Source organism: Ochlerotatus camptorhynchus, unplaced genomic scaffold, assembly GCF_037179485.1.
Source record: "Ochlerotatus camptorhynchus isolate MF236.1 unplaced genomic scaffold, CSIRO-AGI_Acam_v1.1 ptg000056l, whole genome shotgun sequence".
In the NCBI taxonomy this organism is placed as follows: Eukaryota; Metazoa; Arthropoda; class Insecta; order Diptera; family Culicidae; genus Ochlerotatus; species Ochlerotatus camptorhynchus.
In genome coordinates, this window is record NW_027040546.1 from 963451 (window position 1) to 987422 (window position 23972).

General features: G+C 41.6%; 2 protein-coding genes across 2 annotated transcripts; one reads left to right on the forward strand and one right to left on the reverse strand.

The window, feature by feature from the left end:
• Nucleotides 1–8891: 8891 nt before the first annotated feature.
• Nucleotides 8892–11064, reverse strand: LOC135717485 (uncharacterized). The gene is made up of 6 exons (XM_065239590.1): nucleotides 10864–11064; nucleotides 10484–10796; nucleotides 10334–10372; nucleotides 9774–10272; nucleotides 9609–9710; nucleotides 8892–9496 (listed from the first exon to the last, which is right to left on the reverse strand). Exons 1-6 carry the CDS (start codon nucleotides 10870–10872, stop codon nucleotides 9433–9435), a joined length of 1026 nt encoding a protein of 341 aa, XP_065095662.1. The 5' UTR covers nucleotides 10873–11064; the 3' UTR covers nucleotides 8892–9432.
• A 2233-nt stretch (nucleotides 11065–13297) lies between these two features.
• On the forward strand, nucleotides 13298–16364 carry Nup107 (nuclear pore complex protein Nup107). Its single transcript, XM_065239561.1, has 4 exons — nucleotides 13298–13437; nucleotides 13505–14789; nucleotides 14846–15446; nucleotides 15509–16364. The coding sequence occupies exons 2-4, from the start codon at nucleotides 13575–13577 to the stop codon at nucleotides 16324–16326; spliced, it is 2634 nt and encodes an 877-aa protein (XP_065095633.1). The 5' UTR covers nucleotides 13298–13437; nucleotides 13505–13574; the 3' UTR covers nucleotides 16327–16364.
• Nucleotides 16365–23972: the final 7608 nt, after the last annotated feature.

Consider the following 23972-nt stretch of genomic DNA (forward strand, 5'->3'; position numbering starts at 1 on the left):
ACGCCGAAATGTGTTAGAGCCCGATGTTATGTTTTTTAGCTGAGATCTCGGCAAAATTCCCGTTTGTTAGCTGAATCTCGGCAAGTTTTTCACTGAGATCCAGCAAAATAAAATGCCGAGCTGCTCGGTGGTGCCCATCTCGGTGAAAAAATCTAAGTATGTAGATAAATAACCTGCAATCAAATCATGCTATCGCTGACAATGCCTGGAAAATAATTGGATTTGTTAAATAAACAATTACTGACGAAATATGTCGGTGATCCATTGATCGTGGTCAAGAATTTTTATCCTTACCTGGTCCATCGTAATTTTTGTAAACTTTATTTGCACTTGATTCCGGATGCACTATTTACCATTCACTAGTAAATAATGCCACAAATTTCTGGACCGGGAGAAAAAATCAAACAACGCAGATAGCGTCAAATCTTCTGTTGCTTGCAAACATGATGAAACATGTTTTCTTTCTCGATTTTAAAACTTCTCGGAAAGCAAGAAAACCACCACTCACGCACGTATAACATGGTATAACCACAAACGAAGTGACAGACGGAGCGGCTCGAAAACTTTGGTGACTAACCTGCTATTGCAATTTTTCAGTGTACCACACGGCAACACCACTACTACTGGACTGTACCACATGGCAACACTACTATTAGATTGAACTAGCATTTTCACCAAATGTACTAGAATGTTTTGGTTCTATCTCATTCACTCTACTCAAAACTGAAATGCATAAAAAAATGACAAAATAATACGCACTCTTTGCACTCTGTCAAAGAATCATTGTACACAAAATCAACTTTGTTCAAATCAAAACAAAAAAACTAACCCATCTGGTGGATGATGGCACAAGCTTCCAAGAAAATTCTATTACAGTGAACCACATTATTTTAATGGATTTCTTCGCCAGTTAGTCGTCTGTAACTTCGTTTGTGGTATAACCATGTATAACCGTCCGGGAGGCAGAGTGCCAGCGCTAATCCGGCAAATGCAGCCGAAAACTATGAAAGCAAATGCACGCACAAAACAGAGAAAAAACTTAAGACACAACCGTATCCAAAGGCGTTCGAAACTCGACCCGACCCGGGGAATGGACACAGCAAATAAATGCTAAATTAAAATTAAGTATTGTTGGCTTAATAATAGAAATTGTTATTTTTACAATAATTGCAGTTGAAAAGTGGCTCATTAAAACAAAAAGAATCCTATTTTGAATTGATATGAATAGGTATTATTGAAACAACAAAATGCAATATAATTTCAACCGGAATTGTTTGTTTAAATACAACTAAAGTTTTTTTTGGATCAATGCAAGAATTTTCTGTCCGTGAGTACTCTGTAAACAGTCAATAAGTTCGGGCGTTTCAAGTTTTTATTTTCCCCGTCCGAGTTCACCGTGAGTTGCAACCTAAAAATAATTATAGTCTATAAAAAGAACACGAAGGCCGGGAAATGACGTGTTTTGATTTTGCTAAAAAAAAGTCTCTGTGTTTTTATGGTTTTTATCAATTTGAACGATTAAAAAAAACTCTAAAATTGATGGTGTAAAAAAAAAGATCTTATTCCGGATTTGTATCTGAAGGACGAAAAGTGGAAGAGGCTGATAGGCAAACAGAAGGTCATCAAGATGGAGTGAATCAAGCGGGCCGCCATCAGGGAAGTTGAAGCATTTGAGTAAGGGTTGGTCGCCGGTAAGGGCCAGTAAGTGCTGCCAGCAGATGAATCAAGAGGTATTCGAAACAAAATTGGTAAGAAATGTCCATTCAAATCGATTTAATACAGTTGAACAAATTTCAAAACTATATACGTGCCAGATTTGGAAATAATATTTTTTGAATCTGGAAGTGTGTTTATGATACCATTATCCATTTGATAAAGGTAGAGTGAACATGCGGGGCTTATTGTAAGTAGAAGTGACCTCGGAGTGGTCGTGAATTACCAGGCATTCTGAAATGGGTCACTGGAGCTGCAATAGAGCTAACACCTTCTAACTCCCGGACTAAACCTGCTTTAATTTAAGGGTAATAAAAAGCAGTTTTCTTCCATAATAACAATGCCGGACAGTGGGGGTTAGATTGTACACACACACACACACACACACAATGCAAGAATTTTCTGTCCGTGTAAATTGGCTCACTACTTGATTAGCCTATTGGTCCCAAGCACATCGATTAACGGACCCCATTCTAGTCGAAATTCTAGTACTACACTATGTTTGTTTTGATTCGCTATGAAAGTTTGACAGATAAAATGAGGGGTTCGTGGATTTTCCTATGTTTCGAGGGGTGCACCGATTAGCTTGGGACCGAAGATAGTACCAGAGCTGAACCAAAAAGTTGAGCTCGTTTCTTCGGGACCTTCTGGTCTTAAAGTTACCTCTATGTGACTACTGCCGAAGCAATCATGGCTCGGACTCAATAAGGTGAAGCTAGAATTTGCAAGCTTTTTTAATTTCATTTATTTTTTCATTTATTTTTTCATTTATTCAATCGATTTAGTTAATCGAATGCCTGAAAATTTTCAAAAGCATCAAATTGTTTTTCTTTTAATTATACAATACATTCATCAAAGATATTTAATTAACAAGATATCCCTATCAATTCCTCGAACAAGGTAATGGATACACCGGCATACACCACTCTTATGTGATCGCACTGCAATCTGATGAGTGCACATTGAAACTGTTGAGAGTCCCCCACCAACTTCACCATCAGTGCTCAATAAAGGGTCACCCAAATTAGATCCGTTTGCATCGCGTCCGATCCGGATCTAATGTGCGTGGGCCTTAACTGACAGGTGTCAGCATGACAGATGCTAGCGCGGACTTTAATGATCAGCCGAGGGAAGAGGACGATATCATCCTTGATGCCATCATCATCTCGATCATCACATCATCATATTGCGAGGGCAAGATTCTCACTTTTTTGTGATTGCTTCGATTTTCAATCTTTACCAATTTATACGCAACAAAAACATTTGAGAAACAATCACACTTCCAAGCTCGCATCACGATGAGCTTGTAATAAGTTTTGCTTTCGAGTGAAAGAGTTTCCAATATCTTCACCGGTATCAGTGAGTTGCAAATCTATCATAGTAATTGATGATTTGTGAAGCTGTTGCTCAAAATAATGTTTGTAAGCATAGAAGTAAACATGGAAAAGCAAAACCTACCCTAATACCACAGACAAACAGACGTAACTCTTCATTGTGCATCTTCGTTCATGCATTTAACGGTTGATTTGAATATTATCAGTTCCGCGAACTACTCGCCGCAGCGCTGGCATCGGATCACTTTGACGTTTCTATATATTCTATAGAACTTTTATGCAATATTGTTTACGAGTTAGCGAGCAAGCCTGTTTTCCGCGAAAAGCCAGAGAGATGTCGTTACTGAGGTTATATTGTGGTTCCAGAGAAATTCTAGCAAAAGCTTGATTTGCTCAGCTGTCACTCTTTTGTGCGCAAGGGTATGTGACTGATAGTTGACTCTGAAGCGCCCATACTCCGTTGCGCACCCATGTTTCACTCCCGTGTTGAAGCGCCCAACGTAGAGCAACAACTCGCGTGGTCTTTCTTTCTCCGTGAAATGAAAGACAGTGCAATTCCATTTCTACTGTATGGAAAAAGCTCTTTGATAAATCAGTTATCCTGAGGTTGGAACTGTGCTCGTCCGCACCTAGCAAACCTCGGATAATAAACTCATCAGAACAACTGCCCCGATTCTTTATTCTTCGAAACCTTTTATACATGAATTTGTTACTTAAACTCTACACAATAGTTTTTCTCCAGTATGTACATATAAAGCGAGACAGATAGTTTTTCTCTTGGAAAGTCGGTGTCTGTTTTTTTTAACAAGAATTAATGCTCCTCGCGGTAGGAACGGCTATGTAGGATGCTTACTCATCAATGTTTACTTTGACCTTTCGCGAAGCACCTAGTTAAGCCAGCGCGCATCGCTGACGACGCGGTAGCAACTGTTTATAAACAACTGACCCTGGAAGTGTGCGACATTGTCACTGCTGCTGTTAAGTTGTGTATTTGCTCCTACGAAATCTTATATTGCTTCAAAAATTGTCTTTAAATATTGACGTTACCCTTCTTAAAGCTTCAACTTGTTATTACCTATATGTATTTCGGGCCAGTGAATCATAATTTCACATAAAACAGTTGCAAATCAACAAATAAAAAAAAATTCAGAGTTGGTTGGAAATGCTAACATGAAGCTTTAGTGTGATGATTTATTAGCTAGAGAATGATCTTTAGAAGAGGGTAGGTGGATAGTTCCGTTAGAGTACGGCAGTATGAAAATTGAATAGAAGTTGAAAATGAGCGAAGGGCCATTAAAGCGACAGTTTTCAAGATGACGCACATTTTTGCCTAGCCCGTACGATGTACGCGGGGACTTGAAGTATGTCTCCAAGTCCACAGGCAAAAATGTGCGTCATCTTGAAAACTGTCGCTTTAATGGCCCTTCGCTCATTTTCAACTTCTATTCAATTTTCATACTGCCGTACTCTAACGGAACTATCCACCTACCCTCTTCTAAAGATCATTCTCTAGCTAATAAATCATCACACTAAAGCTTCATGTTAGCATTTCCAACCAACTCTGAAAATCGTTAACTTCGCGTATGAAGTAACATAAAAAACACTTTGAAAAAAAAAAATGTAATATCGATCAACGTAATTCAAGCTGATGTAAGAAATAATGATGTAATAGCAAAAAGCAGATACAATATTGCATCAATGGATGTAATTTTGTTCGCAAAATCGATGTACATCGTACAATGTGATATTACACAACCGATGGATTGGCCTGGTTGCAGCAGTTTCGATGTAATATTCAACAACTTTTTTTGCTGTGTACCCTTCACCAAACAAAACAAAACAAACTGTCAACTCATTTTTCCTAACGGCTTCATTTGATTTCTGCTGTGCCCGTTCGACGTCGGCTTTGAATCGCAGGTAAAATATTTTTCGTATCAATTCAAATGAAATGCATTTCATAATAAGTGTTTCTTTTTCAGATGTGCCATCATGCATATGTCTCCAACTTTAGGTAACTTAAGGTGATGTAGGTCCCAGTTTATTGCAGCCAGCTCATTGACGAAATGACAAATCTGAGATTCTTGAACCTGGATCGCCCGACGCTCTAGAACTTTCCACGTATATCCTTGCTCGTGTAGTATTCTGGAAACAGAGGACGTACTGATGGAGCAGTTGAAAGTTTTCTCAAAACTATCCCTGGCCTCATCTAAGAATAATGTCGGATTTTCTTTTAAACTGTTCGATTAACCACCGTCGTTTCTCTGCTCTAAACTGCAAGGACACTTTTCTTCTCTCTTTGCGAGCCACCAATCCACTTTCGCGATAACGTTTTATCCAGCTGCTAATTGTAGTGTGATGCTTCCCGTACATTTTTGCCAATTGCGATTTGGACAAGCCCAGGAAATAGAACCCGTACAGCACGTGATACTTCGTATTGGTTGATGCATGTCGGCCAAGTACCTCTTCTTTAATTCGATACATTTTGTCAATGTTATGGAAAGTATGGATTTGGAAACTGTTATGAATAGAACAAACTCGGAAAATTTGCTGTTCGATACGGATTTTTTTTGACGTTTGTTTGTTTACATATTCATCAAGATAGCTGGCGCACAACCCGGCGCGCAACTGATCGGCGCATAAGTTGTTGGGCATTATGTGGATTTTTCTTAAGAATCACAATATGTTTTGAGATACTATGTTTTCAAGAACAAGTTTTTCTAAGAGTTACGTCTGTTTGTCTGTGCTAATACCAACAATCAATACGAAACTAACGATTTTAAATTGGAGTATAAATCTACATTCCTCCAACCATCTACAGCAGAAGCACACTTTGATACTATTCGTATAATGCTCCCAACCAACAATTTTTTATAAGATCTAGACCTCCATTTCTCACCGAATACATATTTATTCAACACTAACTCATCTACTACAGTCGGGTGAAGTATAGATGCGCGAAAAGAAGCCAGTTGTCTCCTCTTTCTCTTAGCTTCGCAGTAAAGAGACTGAATTGACTGAGTTGTTTAGTTTTCCAAGCTTTAAAATTATCCAAAATCAACTGTTGCGATTGCAGTTGATTTTGGATGAAAATTTGTAACGTGCGCCATGTTTATTTCGGTTTGTCGGCTGGCGAAAGAAGCAATTTCCCAAACGTTTAAATTAGCGTATCTAAAACCATACGGAAGAAGGTATGTAGTAAATTTATAAAGTTAATTGATTAAGTAATATTACACTTTACTTCTTCGTAGGTTCCCTATGCAGACATGTCTGGAACCTTTGTAGAGCCATACGTCATCCTTGCTCCATACATTGAGTCAAGGAAGAAGGTCAATTACAAGCGAAATGGCCTCCACCAACCTGCTGATGATTCCACAGTCAGTGAAGTGCACCATCACCCAGCATCTGACGGCAGTGGATTAGTGCAAGTAAGAATATTTTAGTTTTTTGACCCAGCTTTGTGTTCTTACCTCGTTTCTTACCACATAATTGCAGAGTGATTTGGATGAGAATAACAGCTGCAGTCTGGGAAGCCAAGAGTAGATCCAACGGGAAACGAGATTGCTTAGAACTTGTCTTCACCAACCCAGTAGATGCTTAAATCAACGCAACGGATCTCGCCCTACAAAATAATCAATGACCCGGAAACTGTTGAGTAGCTCGAAGCTTTTTTATAAGCCTCCTACTTTTTGTAATGTAAACACTACCTCTCTACCCCTCGCTGTACCCCTATGCTAATAAATAAATCTACTGTATTATTTTTTTTATACGCAAGCGAAATATGATAGGTTTATGGCAGAACAATATTTGTTTTCATTTATTATTTTAAAATGAAAAGACAGTTTTAGGTACTTTTCACCGAACGTACACTCTTAATGAAACAGTTACATTTTACTCAATACGAAGTCTTATTAAAGTACTTAAATTTGGATACTTCGCAAAGAACTCAATTTTGACTGGTTGCACTTAGCTGTCAAGATGAGTTCAAAAGCAGGGGGACCCTATCCCTGTCAACCACATATAGATGCACCATAGCTCACATGATCTTGACATTTTTGGAAAATCTGACACTTTTGGACATACTGACAGCGGTAAAACTGACGGAGGCACGACAGAACAAGACAGCTTACTTTTTCACACTTGCATTGCAGTGCTGAATGCTAGAAAGAGTAGTCTGTTGCAGTCATCCTCCTTACCCACTTTATTTATCACATTGATGTGAGCTCCGCCGAAATTCGTGATTGATGCCCCCGTGTTCAAAAGACTTAATTTTGAGTTCTTTCGATTCCCCATGTAAACATTTGCACATTTCACTAATACCAATAAGCCCTTTGGCCCAGACCTTATATAAACGTCATTGATGTAGCATCATCAAATATACCGTGATCTGTCATGAGATAATTAGAGATGTGACCCGATATTTTAGAGGTGTGATCGATAAAAAACGATATTGTTACTTTAAAAAATTATATCGGTAAAATGGATTTATTTGAGGGAGGCGACTCTATCTAAAATGCAGGAAAAATGTTGCTTTGCGTTGTGAGATGCTCGCACGCTTAGTGAAGGGCGATACGAGTAGATTAAAAAAAGATGCAAGATTGTAGGTAGATTGATCCGCTAGCGTGAGATTTTCCGACCATCTTAAATGGAGATTCATATGTATCGCACCCCCAGGAATAATTTAGATATAAATCGGTTCACCAAAAATACAAGATTGTTTTTCATAAAATTTTAATAAATCTGGGAGTTTCGTTCTTCTCGAGAACATGCCCCTCGTAATCTAACTCAACGGTGTCAACGAAAGCACTTGTCAATTCGACCCCTGGCGTTTTCTGACAGGGGAAGGTCCATCAATTATGTCACGCAAATTTGGCCCATTATCAACCCCCCTCCCCCCTTCGTCACATTTTTTATATGGACCTTAATTGTTTTTTGTAAGGCTCGTCACAGTTTCCAAAAACCCCCTCCCCCTAAAAGTGTGACATAATTAATGGACGATCCCCAGGTAAATGGTCTTATTTTTTCACACGCGGGCAGATTTCATACAAAAAAAATGCAGAATTTTTAGGCTTATCATGAACAAAACACTCCTTGAAGTTTTGAAATCTTAAAATTAGAGGTAACTCGCTATAATCAGAAAATTCGAATTTTATACTTCATATATATATACCATGAGCAGTTCTATCGGTAATGGACTTGAGCAAATTTATAGTACTTTTAGTATTTGAAAGTTTGGTGAGATAGCAGAATCTATTAGGTATTTATTAACAATCTATAGGTTCAAAATCATACTATTTTCAACAGATTCTGGCTTGTGTTATCTCCTTTCGGTTTGCATAGCAGTGGTTTTCAAAAGAGAAAATCGATGAAGAGAATCGATCAAAGCAGATAGGACCGTTTGAAATGTTCATCGAGTATTGATAAGGCATGGTGAAGTTATCCTGAATAGCACACAGAAAAAGATCGAACCGATTCTCCGGCGGCAACAGGCCTGTTGCCGAAAAATCTTGTGTGGGCCATTATTGTCACACTCACAGTATTTTTGGTATTTGGTATTCATGGAATGGATGAAGTGGAGTGATCAATGCAGATTGAACGTTTTGCCATGTTTGTCCAAGTTCGGGTCCAACTTCGATGGTAGATTTTGAGGAGTATTTCTCATCAAATTCTACAAGAATTTGGTTTGTGAACATTATGCCAACGTTTCAAAAGTTCTTAAATACACCTTGAACTTCAATGGAAAATACTATTTCTTAGTGCTCCTGAAAATATGAAGTAGGTATTCAGTCAGTTCCAATTCCCCGGTGATTTTGTCACTTACGCCCCATTTCCAAACGACCCAATAGGTTAAGAGGTTTATCGATTATATTTAAATAATTCTGATCTGTTTATAAGTAAACGGTAGGTATTCTGTTGATTTTGACACTTACACTGCTTAAAGTTACTTCCACATTTTTTGTTTGTTTTATCAACGCCATTTCGGTACCCGACGAATTCTCCTCTCGGCGCTGAGTGCTCCGTTAAGAATACTTCTATAGGTAGGTATCAGTTTTTGAAAAACGAACAGAAAGACTATCCATATGGTGAGCACGAAAGCTCTAACTTAAAGCTAGAAAATGTCTACTTTAAACAGAGAAAAAACTAAATGTTGATTATTGTATGCACCAGCGCAGAGAATGGTGCATGGGTGGAGCTAAGATGTTGAATCGACAGCAAAACGTCGAAACGAAAAAATTATAATTATAAAATTAAATGTATAAGGTAGTCATCAGTGGGTTCGAGCTACAATGAGCAGTGTGTAGATTCCTTTATACAAAGTTAGCTCACAGGCACACTCCGGATTGGCGTGTGCCTTGTATATGTGTATGTAGGTAGCGGAAAACTGCGATTACTGCATCCACCTCTGTTGCTGTTGTGGTGGCTGTTGCTCTGGGGGACCACGGTTTGGATTGCTAGCCAAAGATAATAGTTCAATTAGATTATAAAAAGGACACTCTCATTAAACATAAAGTTGATTCCTTATAATAATAACCGCTTTAACTTACACTTCGAAGCTGCACTTACCGAGGCATGTCGCTTCCCAACGGGGGGAAAGCTTGATTATATTCGGACGATGCCAAGGGTGTCGCGCCATTATTACCTTGGCTGTATACTCCTCGGTTAACACTAAAAATAAATTCCATTATCCAACATACCAGTACTATGAAACCATTTCAAAATCAATCTTACTATCCTCCTCCTCCTACTCCAATTGTAGTACCACCCTCTCCAACGCTTCTGCGCGCGTACGGGTCAAGTAGCGGACTAATGGCCAGTCCTCCAGGTCGACTAGAAAATCTACCTCCGCCTTCATTGGGCAATGCAAACCCGCGTCGATCCTCACTGTTGAACTGTTGTCCACCAGCAGAGAATCGACTGCCACCACCACCACCACCTCCGCTGCCGCCCCCACCGCCACCGCCACCGCCGCCGCCGCCGCCACTACCACCACCACCACCACCACTGCTGAATCCACCCCTTCCACCGCTGCCGCGGTCATTGTAATCTCCTCGACTGCCTCCTCCTCCTCCTCCTCCTCCTCCACGATTGAATCCGCCTCGGAAATTGCCACCACTCTGATTCTGCCCGTCAAAGCTTCCACCACGACCTCCGCCGTAAGGCTGATTGCGCATGTTACCCCGACTCTGATTATTTCTCATAGGACCTCCTGAGCGATCCTGTTGACCGTCTGCAAGTCCATTTGAATGCATTCAATTTCAATATCTTAACAAAGCTTAAAAAACACTCACCATCGAAATTCGATCTCGTTTGCTGCTGGAAACCACCTCCTCCTCCTCCTCCTCTTCCCCCTCTTGATCCACCGCGAAATCCGCCACGGCCCCCACCCTCCCCACCACGACCACCGCCGTCTCCACCACGGCCACCACCATCCCCACCACGGCCACCGCCGTCTCCACCACGACCGCCACCATCTCCACCACGGCCGCCACCCTCTCCACCGCTGGACGACGCCCCTCCACTACCACCACGATCCTTGGTTCTGCCCCGTTCCACGTTAATGGTGGCACCCTTGAAATCGCTGTTGTGCAGTGCCTGAATTGCATTGTCCACCATATCCGGTGTTTGCATGTGCACAAAGGCACACCGATTCATCACGTCGCACTCCGTCACGACGCCGTAGTTCTCGAACAGGCGCCGAACCTCTTCCGGCTTCGTTGCCTGCGGCAAGCTGCCGACAAAGATTTTATTGCGCTGTCCGAAAGCAAAAGCATCGATAATAAGCACCTTGCGTCATTTGGAGAATTGCCTTTTCACTTACCGGTAGCATAGCCAGACTCGATGCGATGAAAGCAGGAACAACCGGATGCAGATGATGCGCGGAACGTAAACAAAATTATCAAGCTTGGCCAGTGGAAAAACTGCCGAGCAAACAGCGAATTTTTGATTGGATATATTTTATTTTTTGCTTGATCCCGGCGAAAGAAGCGCGGCTCGCAAAAGCACTCTTCGGACAAAAAGGCGAGAGTGACGCTCGATCGGCGGGTGAGAGACTATTTGACTTTGACAGGGAAGCCGACGATGAGTTCCGCCAGAGGCGCATTCAGAAGAACGCGGAAAATAAAAACTACCCAAAATGTGATTGCTATTATTGTCGGCATAGTTGAAAACCGAAATAACCCATTGATGAATTTACGTGACGGTTGACCTGCAGATGGAAATGATGTGAAAATGATAATGACGTTTTGCTACCTATCAAATCGTATGGAATATTTTTTAGTACATCATCAGTTTTGTAATTGCAAATCTGAAAACTAGGTGTCGCATGGCCAGTTTTACCATAGAGGTAACTCTAATACCCCGTTCACATTACAGCGTATATCACGTGATAAACGCTGTCTTGCAATGAGCACTCATACATCTAGTTTTCACTGGAAATCCTATGTATGAGTTCTCATTGCAAGACAGCCTATATTACATGATATAGGCTGTAATGTGAACGGGGTATAAGACTAGTAGGTCCCGAAGAAACATGTAAACTTTTTGGCTCAGCTCTGGTACTATCTTCGGTCCCAAGCTAATCGATTCACCCCTCGGAACATAGGAAAATCCAATAAACCCTCATTTTACCTGTCAAACTTTCATAGCGAATCAAAACAAACATTGTGTAGTACTAGAATTTTAACTAGAATGGGGTATGTTAATCGATTTGCTTGGGACCAATAGGCTAGTCAAGTAGTGAGCCAATTTAAAATCGTTAGTTTCGTATTGATTGTTGCTATTACACTCGATGTTGTATGCCTATAAATATTACTTGAAAGTTTTTAAGTGTAAACGAGCAAATTTGAACGTTTACACGTCAAACGACACAACCCAAACGTCAAATCATATATTCCCTACCAAAAACTCAGCTAGATTGTGGTGGCCATAAGTGCTCGTAAAATGCTGGATAGAGATTGCTAAAGTGTGATTTATTTTCGTCAGGAAAATTTTCCGCTATTGGGAGATTGCCGTAAAAGCTCAACGCAGATGTCACCACTGCATGATGATGATAATGTTGACAGACTGCATATAAAATTCGTGAAAATTAGTGTTAAATCATAATTTTCATCAAGCCTGTGTAAAATCCTTCCAATATAACATTCGAATTGAAGAAGAAACCGTTTTTACGATCAGACTGATGTGCATCTTTGACTTTTCCAGATGAAATTTCATAAGATATATTCATTTCATTTCGCGGCTCCATCAATGCTGCATCGTAAATATGATGTAAACAGAAGTAAATTACTCAATTACTCAAAATAAAGATGATTTGTCATCTTGTTATCACTTTGAAAACCATCTAGCACCATATTATAGTATGGTGCGTGTTGAGTAAATCAAGTTCTGTTGCGTTTTCCGTCGAAAATTGTGAGTATCAATATGTTTGCTTAGAAAAGGCCAAAATGAACATTTATTGAATATTGGCGTCCTATACAACCAATTCTCCATTACCACCAGCATGATACAACCTTTCCTAAGTAAATTCACTTAATTTCCAACTTCATCTTAGTGGAAATCGCACATATTCACCATTTTCCGAAAAATACAGCTGCGCAGGAGGTAACGTCCGAGGTAAAGTCTTGCTGTGGGTGCAAACTTGTTATGCATAATTTGCCATGAAAACTTCTCCGATCCATACCGAAAGAATAACAAATAGTTTTCAAACCCGTTTTCTTAGTTGTTCTCATTCGCCGTGTACGTATACGTGACGTAGCGTGCGTACGATAAATAGAGATGGGTTTGTTTAATCCATAAATGAGTTAGTTTAATACAAATTTGTCTAAAATTTACACAGTCGCCAACAAATATGTATTGGCAAATCCTCGGTAAAATCGATCTGTTTTTCTTAGTAAATGTTCAGTAAAAGAACTCTCATTTGCGAGAATTGACAACTTAAATGTGGGTTATTGACTAGACTACCCCTGTTGCTCCTCCGTTTTTGACAACATTAGAAGGAGAAAAGGATACAAACTAGGTAAAAGTGAATTGGCCGTTGGTGACTTTTTTGTAACCGTGTGTTTGATTGTCAACTCAAAAATGAGTAGCCCCAAATAGCGTGAGTGCTTGCCAGAGAGCCCAGTGAGTTCTCATTTTGAATGTCGGCCCGCTGTCGACCTCATGTCCAGTCCAGTCTATCCAGTAGCTCATGCCACTCATGTCATTGACTGAAAGCACAAACAAAAAATCTGAAAGTGTCACAACAAATACAGAGACAGACCGAGCCTTTACTCGCATTTGCGGATTTTGCTAGCAAAATTATAGTTACTATCGGAAAAATCTTGCAATTTTTGCCACCCTACCATTTCCCAAGTCTTCGTAAAAATTTATGTAGTTTGTTATTGTTCCCGTAAAGGTATGTCGAATTGAAACTCTAAATTTAATCTTCTATAGAAACCTCAGTATATTCCGCACAATTTCAGGTTATGATTTTACCGCTGCCATAAGTACCATTCACCGAACGTTAAATCCGGAACTGCAACGCAAGTCATAATGAGCCAACTGGAACGCTCGCTACTTCTATTGGACGAGTCAGTCGTCAAATCGAAGCGGGGTCTACTCCGGGCCAAAGATCGCGATCTACGTAGTCCGCATCAGTCGCTGCTGGCGGGTGGTCCGGATGACTCCACCGCCATGGACTTTGATTTGTCCCTAACGGTGGGTCCGCAGGAGATTCGCAGTTTTATGTTTGATCAACAGCAAAATCTTTCGGCGAGTCGGTTGAGCTTGGCCGGCAGCCAGATCAGCACGACCGGGGTGAATGTGAGACACCGAACTGAGGCTCTGTTTGGCCAGTTTCTGGAGGTACTGCAGAGAAGAAACAGTGAAGCGGAGGTTTTTGAAACGGTGGAAGATTTGATTGAAACGTTGGATGAAGCATTGAATGGGATTGATAAGATGATGGCGCAATCGACATTTGGTAAGGAGAGGAAAATGTTGGCCGATGAAGCGTGGTTGACCGTGGAGCGGGACACTTGGAAGTTGCTGTTCGCCTTGTATAAAGATCGACTGGTGGTGCAGAAGGAAGATGTGGAGATGGATGATTTGCCATTGGTGAACAGCGAAAGGGCAATTGTGGAGCACTTGTATACAGCGAATGCTAATCTCAGAGAGTATCAGTTGATCGTGGATTGGTTGGAACAGACGGCACTGGAGCAGAATCGGATGCAGATTGGACATTTTACGGATCGAACAATTGCGTGGGAGAATACACTGCATCAGTTGCAAAATGTAGGCCTTACGGCATTTGGAAGTACGAGGGAAATCGTCAAAAGTCTGGACCCGGATGCACCGGCCCGAGAGCGTCGTCCTCTGCATGATCTGGATGTAGAGGATCAAGCGCGCCTTTCGAGGCAAATTTTCCAGGAGGTAAGATTCGGTAGAATCGAAGAAGCGCAGAATCTTTGCGAGCACTGCGGACAACCATGGCAGGCGGCGATTCTGGAGGGATGGAGGTTGCATCATGATCCTAATTATGAACCAGCGGCAGGTACTTCCGGGAGGGCTTTGACGACCGGAGTCAAACAGGCCATTGAGGGTAATCCTAGACGGGACTTGTGGAAAAAATTTGCCTGGAAGATGGCCGAAAGTCGGGTCGTAGATGAGTACACACGGGCAACCATTGGAGCTTTCTGTGGCAATTTGAATGCCCTGTTGGCGATCTTGGGCGAACACAACTGGACCGATGTGTTGTGGGCTTATTTGAAGGTAATTTTCATTGATGGTTTGAGTTTTTAAGTTAACTAATCGTTGAGTTTTTGCAGACTCAAATCGACATCCGCGTCGAGAGCGAAATCCGTTCGCACTGCGTCAAAAGCTATCTCCCGATGCCGGAAAAATACTGGAACAGTAAGATGTCGTTAGAACAAATTTTCGAAGAACTGGCTGCGCATAAGAACATCCGCATAAGATCGTCCGCACAGGAGGTGGATCGCGTCATTCAAAAGTATCTCATCTTGGATGATATTCCGGAGCTGATGCGTCAATTCGATGCCTGGTTGGCGGACAGTTCTTTCCCTCTAACGGCACAGATGCTACGTTTCCTTTCGCATTTGGTGCTGTTCATTCGCCAGATCGGGAAACAATGCCAGGAGGACATTGCCGATAAGGTCATCAAGCGCTATGTGGAATGTTTGATAAAGCATGGCGACGCGCAACTGGTAGCTTTCTACACGGCAGCCCTACCGACGGATTTGCAGCTTCTGATGTATTCCAAGTTTCTGGAAACGGTCAACGAAACTCAGGTCCGAAAACGCGTACTAGAGGAAGCGTACAGTTTTGGGCTGGATGTTCCGGCCATTACGGTTTACACGGTGGAGAAAATTCGCAATCGGGAAGAGGAATCGGACGTTAAACCACAGGAAGGTAAGTTGTAATTTAATCTAACAGATTTCCATCGCAAGTAGCTAAACGATGTTTCGTTCCAGGTGACATTACTCCTTTGGATCAGATGAAAATCTCATCTCTAGAGTGGCTGATCTTCTATCCGGATCAAAGGGGAGAATTGCTTTGGCAAGCGAATGGGCTGATCCGGGCATTCCTAGCCAAACGTAACGTGGAAGCCGCTCGGAAAGCTTTCGCTACGGTTCCAGTCGATACGATCCAGCAGATCATCAACAACTACGGTTCCAAGGACGAACTTCCACGGAAAGAAGAAGCCAGCATTAAGGAATATCTTTGCCATCAAACCTATCTGGCCGCAATCGACGGATACAACGATTGGGTGGAGTATTATTACAACATGAAGCCGAAACCTCCGCAATTGGTAAAATCTAGCAACTTTACGGAGCGGGTTGCTTCCGAGCATCGCGAGCAAACGTATCGGAACGATCTGGAACGCTGGCATACGCAGCTACAGGAGCAGACCACGGTCACCCGGGATCTGCTGTACAACATTCTGCTTTTCCCGGAGAAGGGATGGCTGATTGATCCGGACTTTGATGGGAATGAGGGCTCCGATGGGGACGATGAAGACTGGCTCAACCGGGCCGTTCAGATGGAGAATCTGAGAAAGCTTTGCATTCCGGATGTGGTGCTGTTGTTGCATCAGATTTTCACCCTTTCCGGGCGGTACAATGAGAGTTTACAACTAGCTGACGTTATCAGTTCGGAACAGCGAAAGCTCTACACGGTTTACTCCAAGCACAAGCTGGCCGAGGTGATGACCAAGATTGCCGAAGCCTCGCTGGCATTGATGAACGAAAAACTGGACCCATTCGTAGGCGATGAAGGCAAGAAGAAGTAGAGGAAAGCTAAGACGTTAGTGGTATTTGCGTTTCAAATAAACGATTTTTCTTCGGTTAAATACAGTGCTTGTAACCCTGTGTGAGAAAATTTCCATGGAAATCCAATGAGATTACATGTTTTGGAGCTATATCAATTAATTTGGATCTATGACGGGAATGTGAACCCTGGAGGTCATGGGGTGGAAAATCCGGAACATTGCAACTCAATTGGTATAATCGGAAATCCATCTCGACACTGCATCAAGCTTCGAAATTCTAGACTTTCGAAGGATCACGAAGGATCATCATGATTCCATGAGACTGCTTGTAAAGGCTAGAAAATTGATTGGTTGATTTCTTTATTATAGAGACTTTCAGCTGTTGGCTGGTTCGTCTCTGCTATTTCACTAGCGCTAATGAGCCAGCTGCTAGCAAAAAAAGCTCACCAGCATAAAGTAAACAGGGCATCAGCGTCTTCCAGCATGCGATTTCAGGAGCAACTGAAAATCGTGCTAGTTGGCTAGTACACAGTAAAAAAAGTTGTTGAATATTACATCCAAACAGCTGCACAGAGGTCATTCCGCTGGTGGTGTAATATTACGTTGTACGATGTACATCGATTTTGCGAACAAAATTACATCTATTGATGTAATATTGTATCTGCGTTTTGATATTACATCATTATTTCATACATCAGCTTGAATTACGTTGATCGATATTACATTTTTTTTGCTGTGTACACTAGCGCTAGCAAATCTGCCCAGATGTAAACACTAAAGTCCTCTAAGGCTGTGAACCATTTGCCGAGTTAAATTTAACTCGTGGTTAAAAGTGACATTTCGAAAGTTATTCTGTATGTTCGAAAATCCCTGTGCTGTGCGACCGGTTTTCGACTAAGAGGAAGAGGTGACAATTGGCTTCTTCCTCTTTTATTTCTATCTCTATCTCTATCTTTATCTATCTCTATCTCTATCTTACGCACATGAAATCGACCAATCAGGAGCTGGTTCACGTTTAACAGAAAAGTGGTTCATTTTCGCCCCCGTATTGTCACCTCTTCTCTTAGGTTTTCGAGAAGAACTCAGCCACGGTTGTCAACATTTAACTTCTTGTCTGTCAGATATAACCATGCTCGGATAGCAGGGTTAATCGATAACTTTTCATCTGTCAAATTTTAACCAAAAGTTAAAAAAAATCGCGAAATGGTGGATTTTTTTAACTTTTGGTTAAAATTTGACAGATGGAAAGTTATCGATTAACCCTGCTATCCCTTGCTATCCGAGCGTGGTTATTTCTGACAGACAAGAAGTTAAATTTTGACAACCGTGGCTTGAAAACCCGTCGATCGACAGCACGGGGATTTTCGAATATAGAAAATAACTTTCGAAATGTCACTTTTAACCACGAGATAAATTTAACTCAGCAAATGGCATCGAGCGCTCAACTTCCGAGCCAAGCAGACGTACTTACGTTATCGCTATTTCTGGAAGTCGATCTCAAGCTATATATCGTTTGTCGCGCTGCGTTTTTCCATCGCCGAGCCGTAGCGCGTTCCCGCGTACTACGACTCCACGATGGCGCGTCGCGTGAACACATTCCGCATAGATTATGCGATGTTGCCGAAAAAACCGGACAATGCAAAAGTGCAAAACTTTGTTGGAACCATGTTGGGTTTAAAGCCCGGTGAAGTGCTGAGAATACAGTGTAGCAGAAGTCTCGGGTGTGCCTTCGTGAAGGTCGTCGACCTGGAGCTGGCACAAAAAGTGTGCGAAGAACACGACGGAAAACACGAAGTGCAAGTGAGTGAGGGGAAGATGGTTCCCCTGCGAATAACCATGGAAGACGGGGCAGTGGAGGTGAAGCTGTATGATCTGTCTGAGGACGTATCGGACGAAGCCATCATCAAATTCCTGTCCGCGTACGGTGACGTCATCTCAGTTCGCGAACACATGTGCGGAGGTGATTTGTACTTTCCGGGCATTTCCACTGGTGTTCGGATTGCCAAGATGATCGTGAAACACAACATCGAGTCGTGGGTCACTATCGATGGGGAATCGACGTTGTTATCCTATTTTGGTCAACGTCAAACTTGCCGACACAGCCGGGATTTCATCCACATCGGCGCCACCTGCGTGCAGAACAAAAAGCTGCTAGTTCAGAAGTCGTATGCCGATGCGACAAAGCAGCCTGCACCAACACCAACCAAACCAAATGCGAAGCCACGGAGCCAAAAGCCAACGTTGCAGACAAAACCCTCACCGTCGAAGAAGCCGAAACAGCAGTTGTTGTCGGTTACACAAAAACCAATTAACACGCAGTCGGAGACACAATTTCCTCCACTCACTCTCCCCATCATACCCGTATCGGGTCCAAAACCGCCGCCGGAGAAAAGGTCGCTGTCCAACACGTCCGGTCAACAGCCCCCTGATGGTGGAAAGTCCGATGGCAACGAGACAGACGACTCGGCAATGTCAACGCACAGCACAAACTCTAGAGGACGCCCTAGAACCAGAAAGCGACGAGATGGTATCGATGACGAGCGGGATCTCGAAAACCAATCGTGAATCCAATCGCCAGCTACAACATCGCTACTATCAATATAAACACGATCACCAACGAAACAAAACTCAACGCCTTCCGAACTTTTATCAGAACGATGGAGCTTGACATCGTGTTTCTGCAAGAAGTGGAGAACGAGCAGCTCTCGATTCCTGGCTATAACGTTGTCGCTAATGTCGATCATTCGAGAAGGGGGACTGCTATAGCGCTAAAAGAATACATTCGGTTTTCCCATATAGAAAAGAGCTTGGATGGCAGGCTCGTTGCTCTGCGGGTTGAAAACACCACATTGGCAAACGTATATGCACCGTCGGGCACAGCAATGCGTGCCGAGCGAGAACGCTTTTTCAATAATACCGTCGCCTTTTATCTTCGGCATAACACCGAACATCTAAGGCCGATGACATAGTAACGCGTGTAGCGAAGCGTGTGCGTGTGCGTCTGAGCTGCTTTGATGAACGTCCATGCAAAATGCTTGGTGAAACGATTACACATGTCATAGTAAACGCGTTGCAATGCGTCAGCAATAGCGTCAAAGCACTCCTTGAAGTGTTTTCACGCGCGTGCACGGGAAAGACTGTTGTAGTGCCATCGAATTTAAATGGTGATCGACTAGGTAACTGCGATTACGTATGAATAGCATCGGTAGATGGGACGTTTGAAACATAGCCATTGGTGTTCTGTTAATGTTACATGTTGAATGTTAAACAAACTGTTAAAAATAAATTGTGAAATGTAAAATGTTAAATGTTAAATGGTAATCGTTGAATGTTGATTGTTATATGTTAAATGCTACATAATGAATTCTAAATTTCAAATGTAAAATTAAAAATGTTTTAATGTTAATTTCTAAATGATGAATGCTAAAAGCAGAATGTTAAATGTTACATGTAAAATGTTACATGATAAATGTTACATGTTAAATTTTAAATGTTACATGTTAAATATTACATGTCAAATGTTTATTGTTTAATGTTAAATATTAATTGTTAAATGTAAAATGTAAAGTTTTAAATATAATTTGTTAATTTTTAAATGCTAAATGTTGAATCCTCAATGCTAAAGGTTGAAATATAAATGTTAAATGTAATATGTTAGATGTTAAATGTTAATTTTCAATGTTAAATGTTAAATGTTAAATGTTAAATGTTAAATGTTAAATGTTAAATGTTAAATGTTAAATGTTAAATGTTAAATGTTAATTTTTACATTTTACACGAAACACTTTAAATGATTAATTTTAAATGTAAAATGTTAAATGTTAAATGTTAAATGTTAAATGTGAAATGCTGAATCTTAAATGTTTAATGCCAAATGTTAGATGGTAATTTAAAAAATGTTAGACGTTAATCGTTAAATGTTAAATGTGCTTGTCAAATATTAATTGCTAATGTTAAATGTTTAATGTTAAATGTTTAATGTTAGATGTTAAATGCTGAATGTGTATATCAAATGCTAAATGCTGAATATTAAAAGTTACATGTTAAATGTAAATTGTTAATTGTTACATGTTCATTTGCCATCTTGTTAGTACCAATTTTTAGCACTCAATTTTGAGTAACCCTAGTTTCGACAGAATTTGAGTAGCTCGAAACTAGGGCTACTCAAAATTGAGTGCTAAAAGTTGGTACTAACAATATGACAAATGAATATGTAACATGTGACAATTAACAATTTACATTTAACATGTATCATTTAATATTCAGCATTTCGCATTTGACATACACATTCAGTATTTCACATCTAACATTAAATATTTAACATCTTTACTCAATCTACTTTACTGAAAATTAGGTAGTTTAGAATTAGCGTGAAGACCAGTTATTTTAACTGACAACAATGCGAGCTGCGCTTTCAAAAACGCGTTGAGTATGTCATAGTACGCATCACTCGACGCTTTATTGAAATTCAGCAAACGCTAACAACACGCGTTGCTCGACGCTCCGCGTTACTATGTCATCGGCCTAATACTTGCCGGAGATTTTAACTGTGTGCTACGATCATGTGACTCGTCGGGATTCAACAGCAGCCCCGCTCTCCAGGCCACGGTACAGCAGCTACAACTCAACGATGTTTGGGTTAAGTTGTACCCCACGACCCCCTTCTCCACATACGTAACGCACAACTCGGTCTCCAGGCTCGACCGCATATACGTCAGCAATGGTCTATGCACGTATCTCCGGAGTGCAGACACGCATGTATGCTCTTTTACGAACCACAAAGCGCTTACCGCAAGAATATGCCTCCCTAGCCTCGGACGCGAATCTGGCCGCGGTTACTGGTCCCTTCGTCCCCATATTCTCACTGCAGAGAACATCGAAGAGTTCCAGATTAGATGGCAGTATGTAACCCAACAGCGACGGAACTTTCCAAACTGGATAACGTGGTGGATATCATGCGCTAAACCGAAAATTCTTTCTTTTTTTCGGTACAGGGAATTTCATGCTGAACACCAACGTTTGTATTCGCAGCTTCGGCAAGCATATAACAACTACTATCAAAATCCAACGATGTTGGCTACGATCAACCGTGTGAAAGCGCAGATGCTTACTCACCAGCGAATGTTTTCCCAGCACTTTATGCGTATCAACGATACATTCATCGCAGGGGAAAATATCAGCACGTTCCAGCTTGGCGAGAGGCGAAGGAAAAAAAAAACCGTCATAACAGAGCTGGGTATCGAGATCGGCGAGACTCTAAACAGCTCCGAAACAATTGAAAACCACCTGCTAAACTACTTCAGGGAGCTTTATAGTACGTTCAGACTACAGAGTTATAACATGTTATAGCGCTATCTTGATGGTGGTTTCTGTGTTGCAATTATTTGACAACCGTTATAACATGTTATAACTCTCCAGTCTGGACAGCATTTTACACAGCGTCTGACGAGAGCGAGGAGGTACAATCTTTCCACTGCGAACGAGTGATTCCAGAAAGTGACGAGCGAAACGAGGCGTGTATGGCTGAAATAAAAACAGCAGAAATAATGTCATCTATTCGCACATCGGCTAAAAGGAAGGCTGCTGGCAGCGAATTTTACCAACGTACGTTCGATGTCATCCACCGAGAGTTCCCCGCTCCCCGCTGAGTTCGTCAACGGAGTGATCGTGCTTGTACGAAAGAGAGGAACTGTAAACACGGCACGAGGATACCGACCGATCAGCTTTCTAAACGCAGACTACAAAATCCTCAGCCGTATACTCAAATCTCGTTTGGAGATTGTGTTGAGGTCGTACCCGGTTTTGAGCGATGCGCAGAAGTGCTCTAACGAAGGGCACTCAATTTTTCAAGCAACTCTTTCTCTGAAGGATCGCATTGCAGAGCTGATAGCGAGGAAGCGGAGAGGGAAACTAATAAGCTACGATCTCGATCACGCTTTCGATCGAGTGTCCCACTCATTTTTCTATGGAACGATGCGGCAGTTGGGGATAAACCCAGCCCTCGTCGCTTTACTGGCTCGTATTGCCGGACAATCTTCGTCTCGCCTGCTGGTCAACGGGCATCTCTCGCAGAGCTTCGCCATCGAACGTTCGGTTCGCCAGGGGGACCCTTTGTCTATGATACTGTTCGTCATCTACCTCCATCCGTTTCTGCAACAACTGAAGCGACTCGCCCGCATAAGCGTTTGGTTTTGTAACATCGATCAACTTTATGTGGAATATATCGCGAATTGGTTGCCTGTAAATTACTGATTACCAATCACGATATATTTCACGTAAAGTTGAGCGATAATACAAAACCATTAATGAGCCTTACTGACTACCATAACCATAACCATTAATGTTCTCAAACCATAAGTAAAAACGTTCTAATATAGTTCTCTTTCCGAAAATCTATGGAAAAAACAAGAATTTGGAATGGTAATGGTTCTTAACAACCCATTATTTGTAAGGTCCGCTTCCAAAAAACCATAATACATAAGATTAAAACTTTATCACACAAACGTTCATGTAAAGTTCCATAACCATTTCAGTTGAAGTTTAGCAGGGATTATAAACAATTTATAACCATTATCGGTAAGGTCATGTGATGGTTCGCGTTTATGCGGGCGTCGGCCCCGATCTCGTGGTGGCTTACGCAGATGATGTGTCTGTTATAGTTACCAATACACGCGTGATTGAGCGCATCAATGACCTGTTCGGACGTTTTGAACGTGCCTCCGGCGCAAAGCTCAATAGATTGAAAAGTGTTGCAATCAACGTCGGGCTCATTGATGGAGATCCACTGAATGTGCCATGGTTGCAAACAGTAGAAACGGTGAAGATTCTTGGCATTTATTTCACTAACTCAATCCGCGCAATGACTAAGATTAATTGGGATGCTCAAGTTACCAAATTTGCTCAACATTTGTGGCTGCACTCGATGAGGGGACTTAACCTTCAACAGAAGGTTATTTTGCTAAATACCTATATCACGGCTAGGATTTGGTACGTGGCATCAATCCTTCCACCATATTGTGTTCACACAGCGAAAATCACAGCAACCATGGGTTCCTTCTTGTGGCGCGGCCAACCGGCGCGGGTTCCTATGGAACAATTGGCACGAGACAAAGCATCTGGCGGACTAAAGTTGCAGCTACCGGCACTCAAATGCAAAGCGCTTCTGGTGAACCGTCACTTACAGGATAGTGGCTCCCTTCCCTATTATCAGTCCCTTCTGAACCAAGCAATTCCTCCTCCCGCAGATCTTCCTTGCCTTAAACTATTAGCCCAACAAATTCCACTTCTCCCCCCACTTATCCGAGAACACCCCTCCACACAGAAAAAAAAGCTGTTGAATATTACATCCAAACTGCTGCAACCAGGTCAATCCATCGGTTGTGTAATATAACGTTGTACGATGTACATCGATTTTGCGAACAAAATTACATTCATTGATGTAATATTGTATCTGCTTTTTGCTATTACATCATTATTTCATACATCAGCTTGAATTACATTCATCGATATTACATTTTTTTTTTGCTGTGCAGCGACCAAATTCATCGTGTTCTTCTGGAGCGGACAGATACACCACGGGTCGAGAGAAAATATCCTGGATCAAACTGGAGACGTATTTGGACGAATATCGGGTCGAAACAACTGTCATCAAGCCATCGGAGCAGCTT